The sequence below is a fragment of the Pseudophryne corroboree genome, chromosome 2, assembly GCF_028390025.1.
Source record: "Pseudophryne corroboree isolate aPseCor3 chromosome 2, aPseCor3.hap2, whole genome shotgun sequence".
NCBI classification, from domain to species: domain Eukaryota; kingdom Metazoa; phylum Chordata; class Amphibia; order Anura; family Myobatrachidae; genus Pseudophryne; species Pseudophryne corroboree.
The window spans coordinates 469,904,491-469,924,836 of record NC_086445.1 but is presented as its reverse complement, the minus strand read 5'-3'; the positions used below and the strand labels follow the sequence as shown (position 1 = coordinate 469,924,836).

The 20,346-nt window shown below is 47.5% G+C and overlaps 1 protein-coding gene across 3 annotated transcripts in view; it reads right to left on the bottom strand.

The window, feature by feature from the left end:
• The window catches only part of CCDC138 (coiled-coil domain containing 138), a 333,074-nt gene that overhangs the window by 212,641 nt on the left and 100,087 nt on the right, over nt 1-20,346 (bottom strand). For all 3 annotated transcript variants that reach the window (XM_063953820.1, XM_063953819.1, XM_063953821.1), the window contains 3 exons: nt 17,100-17,197; nt 16,830-17,017; nt 9,586-9,744 (listed from right to left, as the gene is read on the bottom strand). In XM_063953820.1, coding sequence (XP_063809890.1) covers nt 9,586-9,744; nt 16,830-17,017; nt 17,100-17,197 — 445 coding nt within the window. The remainder of the gene's footprint in view (nt 1-9,585; nt 9,745-16,829; nt 17,018-17,099; nt 17,198-20,346) is intronic.

The following is a 20,346-nucleotide window of genomic DNA, read 5'->3' as shown; positions in this document are numbered from 1 at the left end:
CTAATACCCTCCTGGCAGAATGGACATTGCATTAATTTTGGATGCCAGCCGGCAAATATCCCTCTGTGCATCCTTTATATATATGACAAAGTCTTAAATATGCTCAATGTTAGCAAAACATTATCCCTGTCTTAGCTATTATCTGATAGGGTATCAGACCACGTTGCAGCAGCACTATTTATGCTGAGGTAATAGCAGGCTTCAGTGTATAACCTGAGTGTGTAATTACAGACTTCAGGATCGCCTCCTGCTTTTTATCAGCAGGTTCCTTCAAGGTGGCCGTATCCTAAGACGGCAGTGCCACCTTTTGACAAACGTGTGAGCGCCTTATCCACCCCAAGGGATATCTCCCAACGTGACCTATCCTCTGGCGGGAAAGGGTACGCCATCAGTAACTTTTTAGAAAGCACCAGTTTCTTATCGGGGGAAACCACGCTTCTTTACACACTTCATTCATTCATCTGATGGGGGAACAAAACACTGGCTGCTTTTTCTCCCCAAAAATAAAACCCTTTTTATGTGGTACTTGGGTTCATGTCAGAAAATGCGTAACACATTTTTAATTGCCGAAATCATGTAACGGATGTTCCTAGTGGATTGTGTATATGTCTCAACCTCGTCGACACTGGAGTCAGACTCCGTGTCGACATCTGTGTCTGCCATCTGAGGTAACGGGCGTTGTTTGAGCCCTTGATGGCCTTTGAGACGCCTGGGCAGGCGCGGACTGAGCAGCCGGCTGTCCCACAGCTGTTACGTCATCCAGCCTTTTATGTAAGGAGTTGACACTGTCGGTTAATATCTTCCACCTATCCATCCACTCTGATGTCGGCCCCACAGGGGGCGACATCCCATTTATCGGCCTCCGCTCCGCCTCCACGTATCCAACATGTCGACACAGCCGTACCGACACACAGCACACACACCGGGAATGCTCTGATAGAGGACAGGACCCCACTAGCCCTTTGGGGAGACAGAGGGAGAGTATGCCAGCACACACCAGAGCGCTATATATATATATACAGGGATAACCTTATATAAGTGTTTTTCCCTTTATAGCTGCTGTATTGTTATATTGCGCCTAATTAGTGCCCCCCTCTCTTTTTTAACCCCTTTCTGTAGTGTAGTAACTGCAGGGGAGAGCCAGGGAGCTTCCCTCCAACGGAGCTGTGAGAGAAAATGGCGCCTGTGTGCTGAGGAGATAGGCTCCGCCCCCTTCTCGGCGGCCTTTCTCCCGCTTTTTGTGAAAATCTGGCAGGGGTTAAAATTCATCCATATAGCCCAGGAGCTATATGTGATGTATTTTTAGCCAGCCAAGGTGTTTCTATTGCTGCTCAGGGCGCCCCCCCCTAGCGCCCTGCACCCTCAGTGACCGGAGTGTGAAGTGTGCTGAGAAGCAATGGCGCACAGCTGCAGTGCTGTGCGCTACCTTGTGGAAGACAGGATGACTTCTGCCGCCGATTTTGCCGGACTCTTCTTGCTTCTGGCTCTGTAAGGGGGCCGGCGGCGCGGCTCTGGGACCGAGCTCCAAGTCTGGGCCTGTGAGCGGTCCCTCTGGAGCTAATGGTGTCCAGTAGCCAAGAAGCCCAATCCACTCTGCACGCAGGTGAGTTCGCTTCTTCTCCCCTTAGTCCCTCGATGCAGTGAGCCTGTTGCCAGCAGGTCTCACTGAAAATAAAAAACCTAAACTAAAACATTCACTAAGAAGCTCAGGAGAGCCCCTAGTGTGCACCCTTCTCGTTCGGGCACAAAAATCTAACTGAGGCTTGGAGGAGGGTCATGGGGGGAGGAACCAGTGCACACCAGGTACTACTAAAGCTTTCTATTTGTGCCCAGTCTCCTGCGGAGCCGCTATTCCCCATGGTCCTTACGGAGTTCCCAGCATCCACTAGGACGTCAGAGAAATTATATATATATATATATATATATATATATATATATATATATATATATATATATATACACACATACACACACACTATAATTGTGCTCAGTAGTAATGAAGATTGATGCATCTCCATATTGTCAAATATCAGATAATACCCTTTGCGTATACGTATTGTAGCAATCATACAATAAAACATGCAAATATAGAAATGGCAAATATATATTGAAATAAAATGCTGGGGAAGGGGAGAGAAAGGTTTAGTCACTAGAGTTATTGTGTTAGCAAGTGTAAAAGTTTGACCTGGAGGCAGCACGGGCTAACAGAAAGTGGGGACCAGACTAAGGGGTCTATTTACTAAGCCTTAAATGGAAATAAAGTCAACAGAGATAAAATACCAGCCAATCCGGTCCTAACTGACATATCAAAGGCTGGATTCGAAAAATTACAGTTAGGAGCTGATTGGCTGGTACTTTATCACCGCTGACTATCTCCATCCAAGGCTTGGTAAATAGACCCTTATGTCTGTAAAGGCAGCTGGCAGCAGAAATTCTGATATTAGCCAATGAGAAAACACAGTGTGTTATCATTTGAATACGTACTGCACATTTCATATGCTGACCATCAGTAGCAGATCCCAAATGATATCCAAAAACATCACATTCTTTAATGGGGGGGAATAAGATTTTAAACCTACCGGTAAATCTTTTTCTCGTAGTCCGTAGAGGATGCTGGGACTCCGTAAGTACCATGGGGATAGACGGGCTCCGCAGGAGACATGGGCACTTTAAGAAAGACTTTGACTCTGGGTGTGCACTGGCTCCTCCCTCTATGCCCCTCCTCCAGACCTCAGTTAGAGAAACTGTGCCCAGAGGAGACGGACAGTACGAGGAAAGGATTTTAGTTAATCTAAGGACAAGATCCATACCAGCCACACCGTATAACTTGTGATATACTATCTAGATAACAGTATAAAAAACCAACATAGCATCGGTCCAAAACCGATGAAACTATAACATAACCCTTATGTAAGCAATAACTATATACAAGTCTTGCAGAAGTAGTCCGCACTGGGACGGGCGCCCAGCATCCTCTACGGACTACGAGAAAAAGATTTACCGGTAGGTTTAAAATCTTATTTTCTCTAACGTCCTAGAGGATGCTGCGACTCCGTAAGGACCATGGAGATTATACCAAAGCTCCCAAACGGGCGGGAGAGTGCGGATGACTCTGCAGCACTGATTGAGCAAACAGGAGGTCCTCCTCAGCCAGGGTATCAAACTTATAGAACTTTGCAAAGGTGTTTGACCCCGACCAAGTAGCAGCTCGGCACAGCTGTAGTGCCGAGACCCCTCGGGCAGCCGCCCAAGACGAGCCCACCTTCCTAGTGGAATGGGCCTTAACCGATTTTGGTAACGGCAAGCCTGCCGTAGAATGCGCCTGCTGAATCGTGTTACAGATCCAGCGAGCAATAGTCTGCTTTGAAGCAGGGCCGCCAACCTTGTTGGTTGCATACAGGACAAACAGTGCTTCTGTTTTTCTGATCCTAGCCGTTCTGGTCATGTAAATTTTCAAAGCTCTGACCACATCAAGGGACTCGGAATCCTCCAAGTCACGTGTAGCCACAGGCACGACAATAAGTTGGTTCATATGAAAGGATGAGACCACCTTAGGTAGGAATGGAGGACGGGTCCGCAACTCCGCTCTATCCATATGGAAAACCAGATAGGTGCTTTTATGTGATAAAGCCTCCAATTCCGAAACCCGCCTAGCCGAAGCCAAGGCTAATAACATGACCACCTTCCAAGTGAGATATTTTAACTCCACTATTTTAAGTGGTTCAAACCAATGTGATTTAAGGAAACTTAACACCACGTTAAGGTCCCAAGGCGCCACCTGAGGTACAAAAGGAGGCTGAATATGCAGTACTCCCTTCACAAAAGTCTGTACTTCAGGTAAAGAGGCCAATTCCTTTTGAAAGAAAATGGATAAGGCCGAAATCTGAACTTTAATGGAGCCTAATTTTAGGCCCAAATTCACTCCAGTTTGTAGGAAGTGAAGAAAACGGCCTAGATGGAATTCTTCCGTAGGAGCATTCCTGGCCTCACACCAAGAAACATATTTTCGCCACATTCGGTGATAATGTTTTGACGTCACGTCCTTCCTAGCCTTTATTAGCGTAGGAATGACCTCCTCCGGAATACCTTTTTCCGCTAGGATCCGGCGTTCAACCCCCATGCCGTCAAACGCAGCCGCGGTAAGTCTTGGAACAGACAGGGACCTTGTGGTAACAGGTCCTTCCTTAGAGGAAGAGGCCACGGATCTTCTGTGAGCATTTCTTGCAGATCCGGATACCATGTCCTTCGTGGCCAATCCGGAACAATGAGAATTGTTCTCACTCCTCTTTTTCTTATTATCCTCAACACCTTGGGTAAGAGAGGAAGAGGCGGAAACACATAGACCGACTGAAACACCCACGGTGTCACTAGGGCGTCCACAGCTACCGCCTGAGGGTCTCTTGACCTGGCGCAATACCTTTGTAGCTTCTCGTTGAGACGGGACGCCATAATGTCTATTTGGGGCAGTCCCCACCGACTTGCAATCTGTGCGAAGACTTCCTGATGAAGTCCCCACTCTCCTGGATGCAGGTCGTGTCTGCTGAGGAAGTCTGCTTCTCCGTTGTCCCCTCCCGGAATGAACACCGCTGACAGAGCGCTTACATGATTCTCCGCCCAGCGAAGAATTCTGGTGGCTTCCGCCATCGCCACCCTGCTCCTTGTGCCGCCTTGGCGGTTTACATGTGTTACTGCGGTGACGTTGTCTGACTGGATCAGAACTGGTCGATCGCGAAGTAAGATCTCCGCTTGACGTAGGGCGTTGTATATGGCCCTTAGTTCCAGGATGTTGATGTGAAGACAAGTCTCTTGACTTGACCAAAGGCCTTGGAAATTTCTTCCCTGTGTGACTGCTCCCCAACCTCGGAGGCTCGCGTCCGTGGTCACCAGGATCCAGTCCTGAATGCCGAACCTGCGTCCCTCTAGAAGGTGAGCACTTTTCAGCCACCCCAGGAGAGATACTCTGGCCCTGGGGGACAGGGTGATCCGCTGATGCATCTGCAGATGTTACCCGGACCATTTGTCCAATAGTTCCCATTGGAAAGTCCTTGCATGGAATCTGCCGTAGGGAATGGCTTCGTATGTCGCCACCATTTTTCCCAGGACTTGAGTGCAATGATGTACTGACACTTGTTTTGGCTTCAACAGGTTCATGACTAGAGTCATGAGTTCCTGCGCTTTTTCCGTCGGAAGAAAAACCCTCTTCTGGTCTGTGTCCAGAATCATGCCCAAGAAGGGCAGACGAGTTGCAGGATTCAGCTGCGACTTTGGAATATTGAGAATCCAGCCGTGTCGCTGTAACACATTTAGTGAAAGTGATACGCTGTTCAGCAACTTCTCTCGTGATCTCGCCTTTATGAGGAGATCGTCCAAGTACGGGATAATTGTGACACCCTGCTTGCACAGGAGCACCATCATTTCCGCCATTACCTTGGTGAAAATTCTCGGGGCCGTGGAAAGCCCAAACAGCAAAGTCTGAAATTGGTAATGACAATCCTGTACTGCAAATCTCAGGTACGCCTGATGAGGAGGATATATGGGAACATGCAGGTATGTATCCTTTATGTTCAGAGACACCATAAAATCTCCCCCTTCTAGGCTGGCGATGACCGCTCTGAGCGATTCCATCTTGAAATTGAACCGTTTCAAGTAAAGGTTCAGGGATTTTAAATTCAAAATTGGTCTGACCGAACCGTCCGGTTTCGGGATCACAAACAGAGTTGAGCAGTACCCCTTTCCTCTTTGAAGCAGGGGAACCTCTACCACCACTTGTTGAAGACACAATTTGTGAATCGCATGCAACACTATCTCCCTTTCCAGGGGGGATTTCGGTAGGGCCGATTTGAAAAACCGGCGAGAAGGCACCTCTTCGAATTCCAGCTTGTAACCCTGGGAAACAATTTCTATTGCCCAGGGATCCACCTGTGAGTAAACCCAGATGTGGCTGAACAGTCGAAGACGTGCCCCCACTGGAGCGGACTCCCTCAGGGGAGCCCCAGCGTCATGCGGTGGATTTTGCAGAGGCCGGGGAGGACTTCTGTTCCTGGGAACTGGCTGTGTTGTGCAGCTTTTTCCCTCTGCCCTTACCTCTGGCCAGAAAGGACGATCCACGTACTCTATTGCTTTTATTGGAACGAAAGGACTGCATTTGATAATGAGGCGCTTTCTTAGATTGTGAGGGAATATATGGTAAAAAATTCGATTTACCTGCCGTAGCCGTGGAGACGAGGTCCGAGAGGCCTTCTCCAAACAATTCCTCACCCTTGTAAGGCAACAACTCCATATGCCTCTTGGAGTCGGCATCACCTGTCCACTGTCGGGTCCATAGGACACGTCTTGCAGAAATAGACATAGCGTTTATCCTGGAACCCAGTAAAGTAATGTCTCTTTGAGCATCCCTCATATATAAGACAGCATCTTTTATATGCCCTAGGATCATTAAAATGGTATCCTTATCAAGGGTCTCAATATCCGCTGATAAGGAATCTGTCCATGCTGCTACAGCACTACAAACCCAGGCCGACGCAATAGCCGGTCTGAGTAACGTACCAGAATTTGTGTAAATGGACTTCAAGGTAACCTCCTGCTTGCGGTCAGCAGGATCCTTGAGGGTAGCCGTATCTTGGGATGGAAGCGCTATCTTTTTTGACAAGCGCGTCAAAGCTTTGTCTACCCTAGGGGAGGATTCCCACCGTATTCTGTCCTGCGACGGGAAAGGATACGCTATTAGAATCCTTTTGGGAATCTGCAGTTTTTTGTCTGGAGTTTCCCACGCTTTTTCGCATAATTCGTTCAGCTCATGTGAGGAGGGAAAGGTGACCTCAGGTTTCTTTCAGGGACAGGGGGTTCCTCAGTGATATGCAAAACATCTTTTATTGTGATAATCATATATCGAATACATTTAGCCACCTTTGGCTGTAATTTTGCATCATTGTAGTCGACACTGGAGTCTGAAGCCGTGTCGGTATCTGTGTCAACTATTTGGGATAGTGGGCACTTCTGAGATCCCGAAGGTCCAGGCGACATTGGGACAGGCATGGGTTGACTCCCTGATTGTACCCCAGCTTCAGCTTTGTCTAATCTTTTGTGCAATAAATTAACATTAGCACTTAAAACATTCCACATATCCATCCAGTCAGGTGTCGGCACTGGCAACGGAGACCTAACATTCATACTCTCCCCTCCTCCTTAGGCGAGCCTTCAATCTCAGACATGTCGACACACGCCTACCGACACACCACACACACAGGGAAGCTCTTTTCTGAAGACAGGTTAACCACCAGGCCCTTTGGAGACAAGAGAGAGTATGCCAGCACACACCCCAGCGCTATATGACCCAGGAAAAAACACAGTATGTTTACCCAGTAGCGCTTTTGTTATGTATATGCGCCAATTATGTGCCCCCCCCCCCCCCCTCTACTTTAAAACCCTTCTTTCACCGTGTGTCAAGCAGGGGAGAGTCCGGGGAGCTTCCTCTCAGCGGTGCTGTGGAGAAAAATGGCGCTGGTGAGTGCTTAGGGAGAAGCCCCACCCCCTCGGCGGCGGGCTTATGTCCCGCTCAAATTTTCCAATAACATGGCGGGGGCTCTTTATATACATGTACAGTGCCCAGCTGTACATGTATATATGTGTATTTGCCATAGTAGAGGTTTATATTGCTGCCCAGGGCGCCGCGCCCCCCCCCCTGCGCCCTGCACCCTTACAGTGACCGAGGTGTGTGAGGTGAATGGGAGCAATGGCGCACAGCTGCAGTGCTGTGCGTTACCTCAATGAAGATCAAGGTGTCTTCTGCAGCCTCAGATGTCTGTTCCTCAATACTCACCTGGCTTCTATCTTCCGGCTCTGCGAGGAGGACGGCGGCGCGGCTCTGGGACGGACGGCGAGGGTGAGACCTGCGTACCGATCCCTCTGGAGCCCTGAAACTCAGAGAAGTGGGTCTGTTTCTCTCTCCTCAGTCCCTCGATGCAGGGAGTCTGTTGCCAGCAGGCTCCCTGAAAATAAAAAACCTAACTAAAATGCTTTCTTTACAGGAAACTCAGGAGAGCTCCTGAAATGCACCCAGTCTCCACTGGGCACAGTATCAAACTGAGGTCTGGAGGAGGGGCATAGAGGGAGAAGCAAGTGCACACCCAGAGTCAAAGTCTTTCTTAAAGTGCCCATGTCTCCTGCAGAGCCCGTCTATCCCCATGGTCCTTACAGAGTCCCAGCATCCTCTAGGACGTTAGAGAAAAAAGGAATATACAACAGCATATTTTTAAAAACATAATGGAGAACACAATCCTTACATGGTATTTTTTTTTATCAACTCAACACAGTTTTCAGACTGACCCTTTCAGATTGTGATGAAATTTGGTATAATAAATGCTGTCATAGGTGTAAAGAATTCCCCTAAATTTTAGGCAGCTAAGTTCAACGGTTTTGAAGTTAGATGGCTTTAAAGCTGCAATTTTGACACAAAAAATGTGCTATTAATGTTTTTTTTTTTTTTTTTTTATATCAAAATTTCCAGCTCACCTAATTGAGGTAGATAGCTGGGCAAGGTCTAATTTTAAACCTCTTTCTATGCGCTTTCATATAATATATTAACACAGTAGCATATTTCCATAAAAATGTAAAATTGAAATATTTTCTAAAACAATTGACATTTTTCACAAAAAGCCAATATTGAAATGTAGAAAAAAAAAAAAAAAATCAAAAATTGCTCATACTGTTGTTAATAAATCTCCAAAGTTTTATTTTGGGATCATGATGGGATCACATGCTATAAGAGCTTTCATTTTGAGTGATTTATGAAAATTTTATTTAAAAAAAATAAAATGAAATAAAAAAATAATAATAATATTTATCCCAGTTCACTTCTGTACATTAGAGGAAAGCATGTTCCTCTTCAGGTGTGGCTCACCACTGGCAGGCAGGCAGCATTTTCCTGTGAGTTCTTGGGTGCTGAGGCTCAGCTGCACATGCAGGGTGTGGACCAGTCAGCGACCACTGTGAAACAGGAGGCCACTCAGACAACGACGCAGCCGGCATCTGGAGTGAGGAAGCCGATGAGAATGGACGCCCGGCAGACGCACGACTTCCGGTCACGGAGTGTGAAAGTAGACGCCGCAGGGAAATCACAGGTGCAGTGGTCAGGCAGGCAGGCACTCTAGCTGGAAGTGCCTCTTCTCAGGCTCGCCGGGGCAGCAGGGGACCAGGTGGCCACCACCCAGAACGAAGTCTGGGAGCTACGGTGCTGCAGGAGTCAGTGCCAGCGTAAGTCCAAAATCAAGGCGCCGACGTTAGGAGGGCAAATAGGCCACAACTAGCAGGGACACAAATGGTGTCTCCTGGCTCAGCGAGCCCTATTGCTTGAGGATCTTAGGGGAGCAGTGTGTTTGTCCCTGGGAGCGCCAAAGATGGGTTTTAAAGGGGTTCTGCAGGGCGCCAGACAGGAGCTCTGGAGAGACACGACCTCCTCAGTTGTTGGCTAGGCTACTCCTTTCCTTATATAGTATGTTTAAGGACAACAATTTGTTGTTTAACATATCAACTGTAAATTAAATACCAAAAATCTGTGTTCATTTTAATACAAGAATATTTAATTACCTCTTTCATTATTCGAAATTTTTCATGCACAATTTCTTCTACACCTTTTATCTTGCTCAGGGTAGCTTCATGTTTTAACAGCATCTCCTCCCTTTCCTGTAATCGCTTTTCTCGTTTTTTCAGCTGAAGTGAATACTCTTGCTGTGACATCCTTTCTTGCTACAGAATAATAAACACACACATTCCGATTATTAAGTTGTTGCGCAACTGGTTTAATTCTGCTAAGAAAGTTAGTTAAATAGCAAGTACATTTACACTGGAACAATATTGCATACCTTTTTAAATAATATACCTATTTATTTTATTATTATTTATTACCAGTTATTTACATAGCGCACACATATTTCGCAGCGCTTTTACAGAGAATATTTGGCCATTCACATCAGTCCCTGCCCCAATGGAGCTTACAATCTATATTCCCTATCACATGTACACACAAACACATTCACACCAGGGTTAATTTTTGTTGGAAGCCAATTAACTTACCAGTATATTTTTGGATTGTGGGAGGAAACCGGAGTACCCGGAGGAAACCCACGCAAGCACGGGGAGAAAATACAAACTCCGCACAGTTAGGGCCATGGTGGGAATCGAACCCATGACCTCAGTGCAGTAATGCTAACCATTACACCTCGTACCCAAGACAAATGCTGTGATTATACATAATTGAGCTGGCAGTATGCTACATCCCTTGCAGAAAGCAGACATTTAGGCATATGTATCAAAGCTCAGGGAGCGATAACGTACCAACTAATCAGCTTCTGTCATTTTTCAAACACTGGGGCAGATGTAATAACCTGGAGAAGGCATAAGGAAGTGATAAACCAGTGATATGTGCAAGGTAATAAAGGCACCAGCCAATCAGATCCTAACTGTTAATTTACATAAAGGAGCTAATTGGCTGCTGCCTTTATCACCTTGCACATATCACTGGTTTATCACTTCCTTATGCCTTCTCCAGGTTAATACATCTGCCCCACAGTCTGTAAACTGACAGGAGCCAGTTAGTTGGAACTTTATCTTTCTCCAGTATTCTCACAAGATTTTTTTTTTTTCCTGGGCGGCATTCCGGTCCAAACTGGGTGGCGAGTTTAGGGGGTATAGCGAAGAATCTCATTTACATATGGCCAAAGGTGGAGGGGGGTGGTTGGCATTCACCTTCTGGCAGGGGTAGCTCAGACAGTGTGGGTGGCCAGTGTGCTTGGTTTTGCATAACAAGGCAAACCAAGCTAACTAGCTTGAACAATTCAGCAACAGCTAAACAACAGTACTTAACCAAGTAACAATGCAGTACCTAACCAAGTGACAAGGTAGTACCAAACCAAGTAACAACTGCAGGAGAATGAAGCACTGGGTGGGCACCCAGCATCCTCTACGGACTACGAGAAAAGGATTTACGAGTAGGTAATTCAAATACTATTTTCTCTTACATCCTAGAGAATGCTGGGGGCCACATTAGTACCATGGGGATGTATCAAAGCTCCCAGTACAGGAGGGAGAGCGCGGAGGTTCCTGCAGAACAGATTGATCAAACTTTAGGTCCTCCGAAGCTAAAGTATCGAACTTGTAAAACTTAGCAAACGTGTTCGACCCAGACCAAGTAGCCGCTCGGCAAAACTGTAAAGCCAAGACACCTTGGGCAGCCGCTCAGGAAGGACACACCTTACGAATAAAGTGGGCCTTAACAGATTTTGGACACGGCAATCCTGTCGTAGAATAAGCATGCTGGATAGTGAACCTGATCCAGCGAGAAATCGTCGGCTTAGAAGCAGGACACCCAATCTTGTTTGGGTCATACAGGACAAAGAGAGTCCGACTTTCTGTGACGAGAAGTTCTCTTCCCATAAATCTTAAAACCCTCACAACATCCAAGGACTTTGAGGTAATTGAGGAGTCAGTAGACACTGGCAACACAATAGGTTGGTTGATATGAGAAGCTGCCACAACCTTTGGAAGAAACTGACACATTCTGGGCTCAGCTCTATCTTCATGGAAAATCAAGTAGGGGCTTTTGCAGGACAAAGCCCCCAATTCAGACACACGTCTAGCAGATGCTAATGCCAACAGTGTGACCAACTTCCAAGTGAGAAACATGACCTCAACCTCCTGTAAAGGCTCGAACCAATCCGGTTGCAGGAACTGCAACACCACGTTAAGATCCCAAGGTGCCGTAGGAGGCACAAAGGGAGGCTGGAAGTGCAGGACCCCTTTCAAAAAAGTCTGAACATCAGGGAGGGAAGCCAATTGTTTCTGGAAGAAAATGGACAAGGCAATAATCTGGACCTTTATGGAGCCAAAAGGTAGGCCCACATCCACACCAGCTTGCAGGAAGAGGAGAAACCGCCCAAGCTGAAACTCCACGGTAAGAAACTTCTTGGATTCAACCAAGACACATCCTTTTTCCAAATGCGATGGTAATGTTTAGACGTTACTCCCTTCCTAGCCTGGATCAGGGTAGGAATAACCTTGTTCGGGAATGCCTTTCCGAACTAAGATCTGGCGTTCAACCTCTATGCAGTCAAACGTAGCCGTGGTAAGTCTTGATAAGCAAACGGCCCCTGTTGCAGAAGGTCCTCTCGAAGAGGAAGAGGCCTCGGATCTTCCAGCAGTAATTCCAGAAGATCCGTGTACCAAGCTCTTCTTGGCCAGTCCGGAGCATTGAGCATCGCCTGAACTCTTGTTCTTTTTATTAGTTTGAGAATCCTTGGGATGAGTGGAAGTGGAGGGAACACATACACCAACTAGAAGAACCACGGAGTCACCAGTGCGTCCACTGTTGAGGCGGGAGGCCATTATGTCGATTTGAGGTACGCCTCAAAGACTTGTCACCTCTGCGAACACCTCGGGGTGGAGGCCCCACTCTCCTGGATGGAGATCGTGTCTGCGGAGGAAGTCCACTTCCCAGTTGTCCACAGCCGGAATGAAGATCGCAGACAGCACCAACGCCTGCCTTTCTACCTAGTGGAGGATCTTTGTCACCTTTGACATCACAGCTCTGCTCTTCGTTCTGCCTTGTCAGTTTATGTAGGCCACCGTCGTTACATTGTCTGACTGCACCTGAATGGCCTGATCTTGTAGAAGATGTGCCGTCTGTTAAAGTCCGTTGTACACGGCTCTTAGTTCCAGAATGTTTATCGGAAGGATGGATTCGAGACTTGACAACTTTCCTTGGAAGTTTTTCCCTTGGGTGACCGCGCCCCAACCTCTGAGACTTGCATCCGTGGTTAGAAGGATCCAGTTCTGAATCACAAACCTGCGGCCCTCGAGAAGGTGAGGCATTTGTAGCCACCAAAGGAGTGAAATCCTGGCTTTCGGTGACAGACGTATTCGCTGGTGCATGTGTAGGCGAGATCCCGACCATTTGTCTAGGAGATCCAGTTGGAAGGACCGTGCATGAAATTTTCCGTACTGTAGAGCCTCGTAGGAGGCAACCATCTTTCCCAGAAGGCGAATGCACTGATGAACCGATAACCGGGCTGGCTTCAAGACATCCTTGACCACTGATTGTATCACCAACGCTTTTTCCCCCTGTAGAAACAGCCTATGCACGTCCATGTCGAGGATCATCACTAGGAAAGACAATATCTTTGTCGGCTCCAAATGTGACTTTGGAAGATTCGGGATCCACCCGTGATCCCGGAGTAGTCGAGTTATGAGAGCAATGTTCAGCAACAACTTCTCCCTGGAAGATGCAGGTAAGCCTGATTTGAAAAATCTGTGAGGTGGGAGTTCTTGAAACTCCAGTCTGTATCCCTGGGACACAATATCTACCCAGGGGTCCAGGCTTGATGACGCCCAGACCTGCCGGAAATTTCTTAGACGTGCTCCCACGTGCCCGATCTCCAGACTGGGAGGTCCGTCATGCTGAGGATTTTGAGGAAGCATAACCAGGATTCTGTTCCTGCGAACCTGATGGTACAGGTTTTCTGAATTTTCCCTGACCACCTCTGAAGAAAGTGGAAGAGGGCTTTGACTTTTTAACCTTTGCGGTCCGAAAAGACTGCATAGTAGACATAGGATAAGATTTCCTTGTCGGCGGAGTGGCTGAGGGAAGAAAGGTTGACTTACCCGCGGTTGCCATAGAAATCTACGCATCCAATGCTTCCCCAAACAGAGCCTGACCTGTGAAGGGTAGGTTCACCACACTCTTCTTGGATTCCGCATCTGCAGACCATTGGTGCAGCCAGAGTCCCCTGCGCTCCGAGACAGCCATGGAAGATGTCCGTGCATTCAGGTGACCAAGGTCCTTCATGGCCTCCACCATGAAACCTGCAGAATCCTGTAGGCGACGTAAAAACATTTCAATGTCACTTCTATCCAGAGAATCTAATTCCTCTAGTAACGTGCCTGACCACTTTACTATGGCTTTAGAAATCCATGCACAAGCAATAGTGGGCCTTAGCGCCACGCCTGAAGCAGTGTATATGGATTAGAGCGTATTCTCGATCTTGCAGTCAGCCGCCTCTTTCAAGGTGGTAGACCCAGGGACAGGTAAAACCACCTTTTTAGACAATCTAGATACAGAAGTGTCTACAATAAGGGGGTTTCCTCACTTTTTCCCATCCTCTTCAGGGAAAGGAAAAGCAACAAGAATTCTCTTTGGGATCTGGAATTTTTTCTCCGGGTTTTCCCAGGATTTTTCAAATAATGCGCTTAATTCCTCAGACGCAGGGAAAGTAAGGGAGGCTTTCTTATTGTCTGTAAAGTAAGCCTCCTCTACCTGTTCAGGTACCTTGTCAACAATGTGTAAAACATCCCAAATGCAAGGGATGCCTCCCCCCCCAATATATCCCCATCACCGTCTCCCGTATCAGAGTCGGTATCCATATCGACTTGCATTATCTGGGCAGGATCACGCTTTTTTGGGCATATACCAGGGGATTTTGAGGAAGAATTGGGAGCAGAATACGACAAAACTTCTACAGATTTTTTTCAAACCCTGTGTTTCAGTCTCATTATGAGCTATCCTAGATGAAATCTGGGATATCATTCTCTTAATAGAAGTCACCCACTGGGGTTCGGATTCATAAGGCTAAGACAGTATATTGCATTCCTGAGTACAAGGAATAGACTCCTCTGGAGAAGATACACACTCTGCACCCCAAGATACAGAGTCCCTAAACATGGCAATGTGAGATATTTCATACACACACACACACACACAGGAAAATGTCAGACACAGTTTCCCCCAAGTACCTTCAGAGAGATAGAGTATAAAAAGCCAGCACACACAGCGCCCCAGTAGGTAGTTACAAAGACTGGTGCTGACTGAGTAACCTTAATAGACTACCCAGTCCTTAATGTGAATAAACACTCCTCCCTCTTCCTCTATATCCCTCTGGTACCGCACAGGATAGCTGGAGTGATGTGGAGGGTCAGCGCTCCCTGTCAGCGTCTCTGATCTGGGATCTGCAGGGAGAAAATGGCGCTGGTGAGTGCTGGATCCGCTGAAAAGCTCCGCCCCTGAAAATGGTGCGTCTTCCCGCACTTGTAAGGATTATACTGGCCTGAGGTATCGCATGCTAGCAGCAGTACAGAGTCCCTGATAGCTTAGATGACCAGTCTGTAGGGTATTGCGCTGGCCCAGGGTGCCCCTCACAGCGCCGCACCACAGTACCACTGAGACCTCTCGGAGCGCAGCATCAGCTCTGCGCTCCCACCCTGATGCCGCCATTCTCACCGGCTCCACGCTTGTTGGGGCTCCAGCGTCCAACTCACCACCGACGTCTTCTGGCTCTGTTAGGGGGTGGCGGCAGTGCTGCGGGAGTGAGCGGTCACCTCGGGGGCTTGCGATCGACACCCTCAGGAGCTCAGTGTCCTGTCAGTGGAGATAGGGGCCATTAACCTCAGAGGGTGGGCTCCTACTCCCGCCTAAGTCCCACGAACCAGGGAGACTGTTGCCAGCAGCCTCCCTATGCCTAACTCTTAATAAAAATAAAAAACCTAAAAGAACTCCTAGGAGCTCCCATAGCTGTGACCGGCTCCACCGGGCACATTTTCTAAACTGAGTCTGGTGGGAGGGGCATAGAGGGAGGATCCAGCCCACACTATTAAACTCTTAAAGTGCCCATGGCTCCCAAGGGACCCATCTATACCCCATGGTACTAATGTGGACCCCAGCATCCTCTAGGACACAGGTTCTCAAACTCGGTCCTCAGGACCCAACACAGTGCATGTTTTGCAGGTCTCCTCACAGAATCACAAGTGAAATAATTAGCTCCACCTTTGGACCTTTTAATATGTGTTAGTGAGTAATTAATACACCTGTGCACCTGCTGGGTTACCTGCAAAACATGCACTGTGTGGGGTCCTGAGGACTGAGTTTGAGAACCTGTGCTCTAGGACATAAGAGAAAAGGATTTACCAGTAGGTAATTAAAATCCTGTTTTCTACATTCAAAATCCATTTAACTGACCAAATGAAAAAAAAAGCATATATGGTAATCAGCCAACTATGAATAAAGAATAAAGAGATAGGAGTGCCGTATCCAGAGCAGCTTCCCCAATGTAAAATGCTACATCTCTGATATTAGCAATAAATTATAATTGTTCCCGTGTAGCATCTGAGGAAAAACTATTTTCCAGGGCGCCCGCCCAGCTTTCAAGGGCCTTAGCCACCTAGGCCGTAGCTTTGGTGGCCTGAGAAGTAGCTCCTGTAAGAGATTACAGAGATTTGAGACATGCATTCAGCTGTCTATCTGGCATATCCTTCAGCCTGGGAGAGGGAGGTGTGGTAGCGATTACCTTCCCTTGCTGACTTACACCACCGGTACCCTGGCCTTTAATAATTGGTCACCAGCGCCAGTACAATATGCCCTGGTGGTCTAGTGTAGTCTTGATGCCGTAGCACGGGTATACGTCAGTGCCCCCGGTCCATCTACCGGATCCGGAGGTATGGACTGCCAGCGCGTTGGTCACGCAAGAGGGAGTCGGCCTTGCCTGTCCCCAAGTGTCCAGCTGCAGCCCTGGGTTGGCCCAGTGCCCTGCTAATGAGGGCATACGGCGCCTGCAGAAAGTATTTGGCTACATGTAAAAGCAGCTAGTATTTTCCCTGAATGTAAAAAAAAATATTTATTGTCACCCCTTGCATTGCAACATGATTAGTTCAGGCGCAATGTTACACTGCTGACTCAGTCCACTATGTTCTCTCATTTCAGATCTTTATTGTTTATCAGGACTCCATCAAACAAGCAGAACAATGCATTAAAGTTCATGATTCATTAATAAAAACTAATATTATTTTACCTGCAGTTTTTGGTAGATTTCTGACAGCTCATCATATATATCATGGACTTCAAAAGGCAAAACATTAGAGCCTTTTAAAAAGTTGTTATGTGGCCTCCCGGTATTTTGTTTTACAGCAGTTGATCCACTTGTATCCAGAGATGGATCAGTGAAAGTGTGTGTAGCCAAATGAGATGGCAACGTAACATCTGTAATAGAAAGATACACAGCCTGTTTAATAAAAAATTATTTGTAATGTGTATTACTGCTTATTATGTACTAATCTTTTACCTATTTCTGTGTACAAGTGTGTGTTGGAATTCTGAATTGGGTATATTTCTCCATCAATAATGCGATCATCTGTTATCTCCAGTTGTGAATTAGCAATCCTATTAAGAGAAAAAATAAGATTTTACTCACAGGTAAATCTATTTCTCGTAGTCCGTAGTGGATGCTGGGGACTCCGTAAGGACCATGGGGAATAGCGGTTCCGCAGGAGACAGGGCAAGACTAAGAAAGATTTAGGACTACCTGGTGTGCACTGGCTCCTCCCTCTATGCCCCTCCTCCAGACCTCAGTTAGGATACTGTGCCCGGAAGAGCTGACACAATAAGGAAAGGATTTTGGAATCCCGGGTAAGACTCATACCAGCCACACCAATCACACCGTATAACTCGTGATACTATACCCAGTTAACAGTATGAAAAATAACTGAGCCTCTCAAAGATGGCTCTCAACAATACCCCTTTAGTTAAACAATAACTATATACAAGTATTGCAGACAATCCGCACTTGGGATGGGCGCCCAGCATCCACTACGGACTACGAGAAATAGATTTACCGGTGAGTAAAATCTTATTTTCTCTAACGTCCTAAGTGGATGCTGGGGACTCCGTAAGGACCATGGGGATTATACCAAAGCTCCCAAACGGGCGGGAGAGTGCGGATGACTCTGCAGCACCGAATGAGCGAACTCTAGGTCCTCCTCAGCCAGGGTATCAAACTTGTAGAATTTTGCAAATGTGTTTGACCCCGACCAAGTAGCTGCTCGGCAAAGTTGTAAAGCCGAGACCCCTCGGGCAGCCGCCCAAGAAGAGCCCACCTTTCTCGTGGAATGGGCTTTTACAGATTTAGGATGCGGCAGTCCAGCCACAGAATGTGCAAGTTGAATCGTGCTACAGATCCAGCGAGCAATAGTCTGCTTTGAAGCAGGAGCACCCAGCTTGTTGGGTGCATACAGGATAAATAGCGAGTCAGTTTTTCTGACACTAGCTGTCCTGGAAACATAAATTTTTAGGGCCCTGACTACGTCCAGCAACTTGGAATCCTCCAAGTCATTAGTAGCCGCAGGCACCACAATAGGTTGGTTCAAATGAAAAGCTGACACCACCTTAGTAAGTCCTCAATTCCGCCCTATCCATATGAAAAATCAGATAAGGGCTTTTACATGACAAAGCCGCCAATTCTGACACACGCCTGGCCGAAGCCAAGGCCAACAGCATGACCACTTTCCACGTGAGATACTTTAGCTCCACGGTTTTAAGTGGCTCAAACCAATGCGACTTTAGGAAATCCAACACCACGTTGAGATCCCAAGGTGCCACTGGAGGCACAAAAGGGGGATGAATATGCAGCACTCCTTTAACAAAAGTCTGAACTTCAGGCAGTGAAGCCAGTTCTTTTCGGAAGAAAATCGACAGAGCCGAAATCTGGACCTTAATGGAACCCAATTTGAGGCCCATAGTCACCCCTGACTGTAGGAAGTGCAGGAATCGACCCAGCTGAAGTTCCTCCGTTGGGGCCTTCCTGGCCTCACACCAAGCAACATATTTTCGCCATATGCGGTGATAATGTTTTGCGGTCACATCCTTCCTGGCTTTGATCAGCGTAGGAATGACTTCCTCCGGAATGCCCTTTTCCTTTAGGATCCGGTGTTCAACCGCCATGCCGTCAAACGCAGCCGCGGTAAGTCTTGGAACAGACAGGGCCCCTGCTGCAGCAGGTCTTGTCTGAGCGGTAGAGGCCATGGGTTCTCTGAGATAATTTTTTTAAGTTCTGGGTACCAAGCTCTTCTTGGCCAATCCGGAACAATGAGTATAGTTCTTACTCTTCTACTCCTTATTATCCTCAGTACCTTGGGTATAAGAGGAAGAGGAGGGAACACATAAACCGACTGGTACACCCACGGTGTCACTAGAGCGTCCACAGCTATCACCTGAGGGTCCCTTGACCTGGCGCAATATTTTTCTAGCTTTTTGTTGAGGCGGGACGCCATCATGTCCACCTGTGGCCTTTCCCAACGGTTTGCAATCAGCTGGAAGACTTCTGGATGAAGTCCCCACTCTCCTGGGTGGAGGTCGTGCCTGCTGAGGAAGTCTGCTTCCCAGTTGTCCACTCCCGGAATGAACACTGCTGACAGTGCTAACACGTGATTTTCCGCCCATCGGAGAATCCTTGTGGCTTCTGCCATCGCCATCCTGCTTCTTGTGCCGCCCTGTCAGTTTACATGGGCGACCGCCGTGATGTTGTCTGACTGGATCAGTACCGGCTGGTTTTGAAGCAGGGGTCTTGCCTGACTTAGGGCATTGTAAATGGCCCTTAGTTCCAGAATATTTATGTGTAGGGAAATCTCCTGGCTTGACCAGAGTCCTTGGAAGTTTCTTCCCTGTGTGACTGCCCCCCAGCCTCGAAGGCTGGCATCCGTGGTCACCAGGACCCAGTCCTGTATGCCGAATCTGCGGCCCTCACAGAAGATGAGCACTCTGCAGCCACCACAGTAGAGACACCCTGGTCCTTGCAGACAGGGTTATCAGCCGATGCATCTGAAGATGCGATCCGGACCACTTGTCCAACAGATCCCACTGAAAGATCCTTGCATGGAACCTTCCGAATGGAATTGCTTCGTAAGAAGCTACCATCTTTCCCAGGACTCGCGTGCAGTGGTGCACCGACACCTGTTTTGGTTTTAGGAGGTCTCTGACTATAGATGACAACTCCTTGGCCTTCTCCTCCGGGAGAAATACCTTTTTCTGTTCTGTGTCCAGAACCATTCCCAGGAACAGTAGACGCGTTGTAGGAACCAGCTGCGACTTTGGAATATTCAGGATCCAGCCGTGCTGCTGTAGCACTTCCCGAACTAGTGCTACTCCGATCAACAACTGTTCCCTGGACCTCGCCTTTATAAGGAGATCGTCCAAGTACGGGATAACTATAACTCCCTTTTTCCGAAGGAGTATCATCATTTCGGCCATTACCTTGGTAAATACCCTCGGTGCCGTGGACAGACCAAACGGCAACGTCTGGAATTGGTAATGACAGTCCTGTACCACAAATCTGAGGTACTCCTGGTGAGGAGGGTAAATGGGGACATGCAGGTAAGCATCCTTGATGTCCAGTGATACCATGTAATCCCTTTCCTCCAGGCTTGAAATAACCGCCCTGAGCGATTCCATCTTGAACTTGAACCTTTTTATATAAGTGTTCAGGGATTTCAAATTTAAAATGGGTCTCACCGAACCGTCCGGTTTCGATACCACAA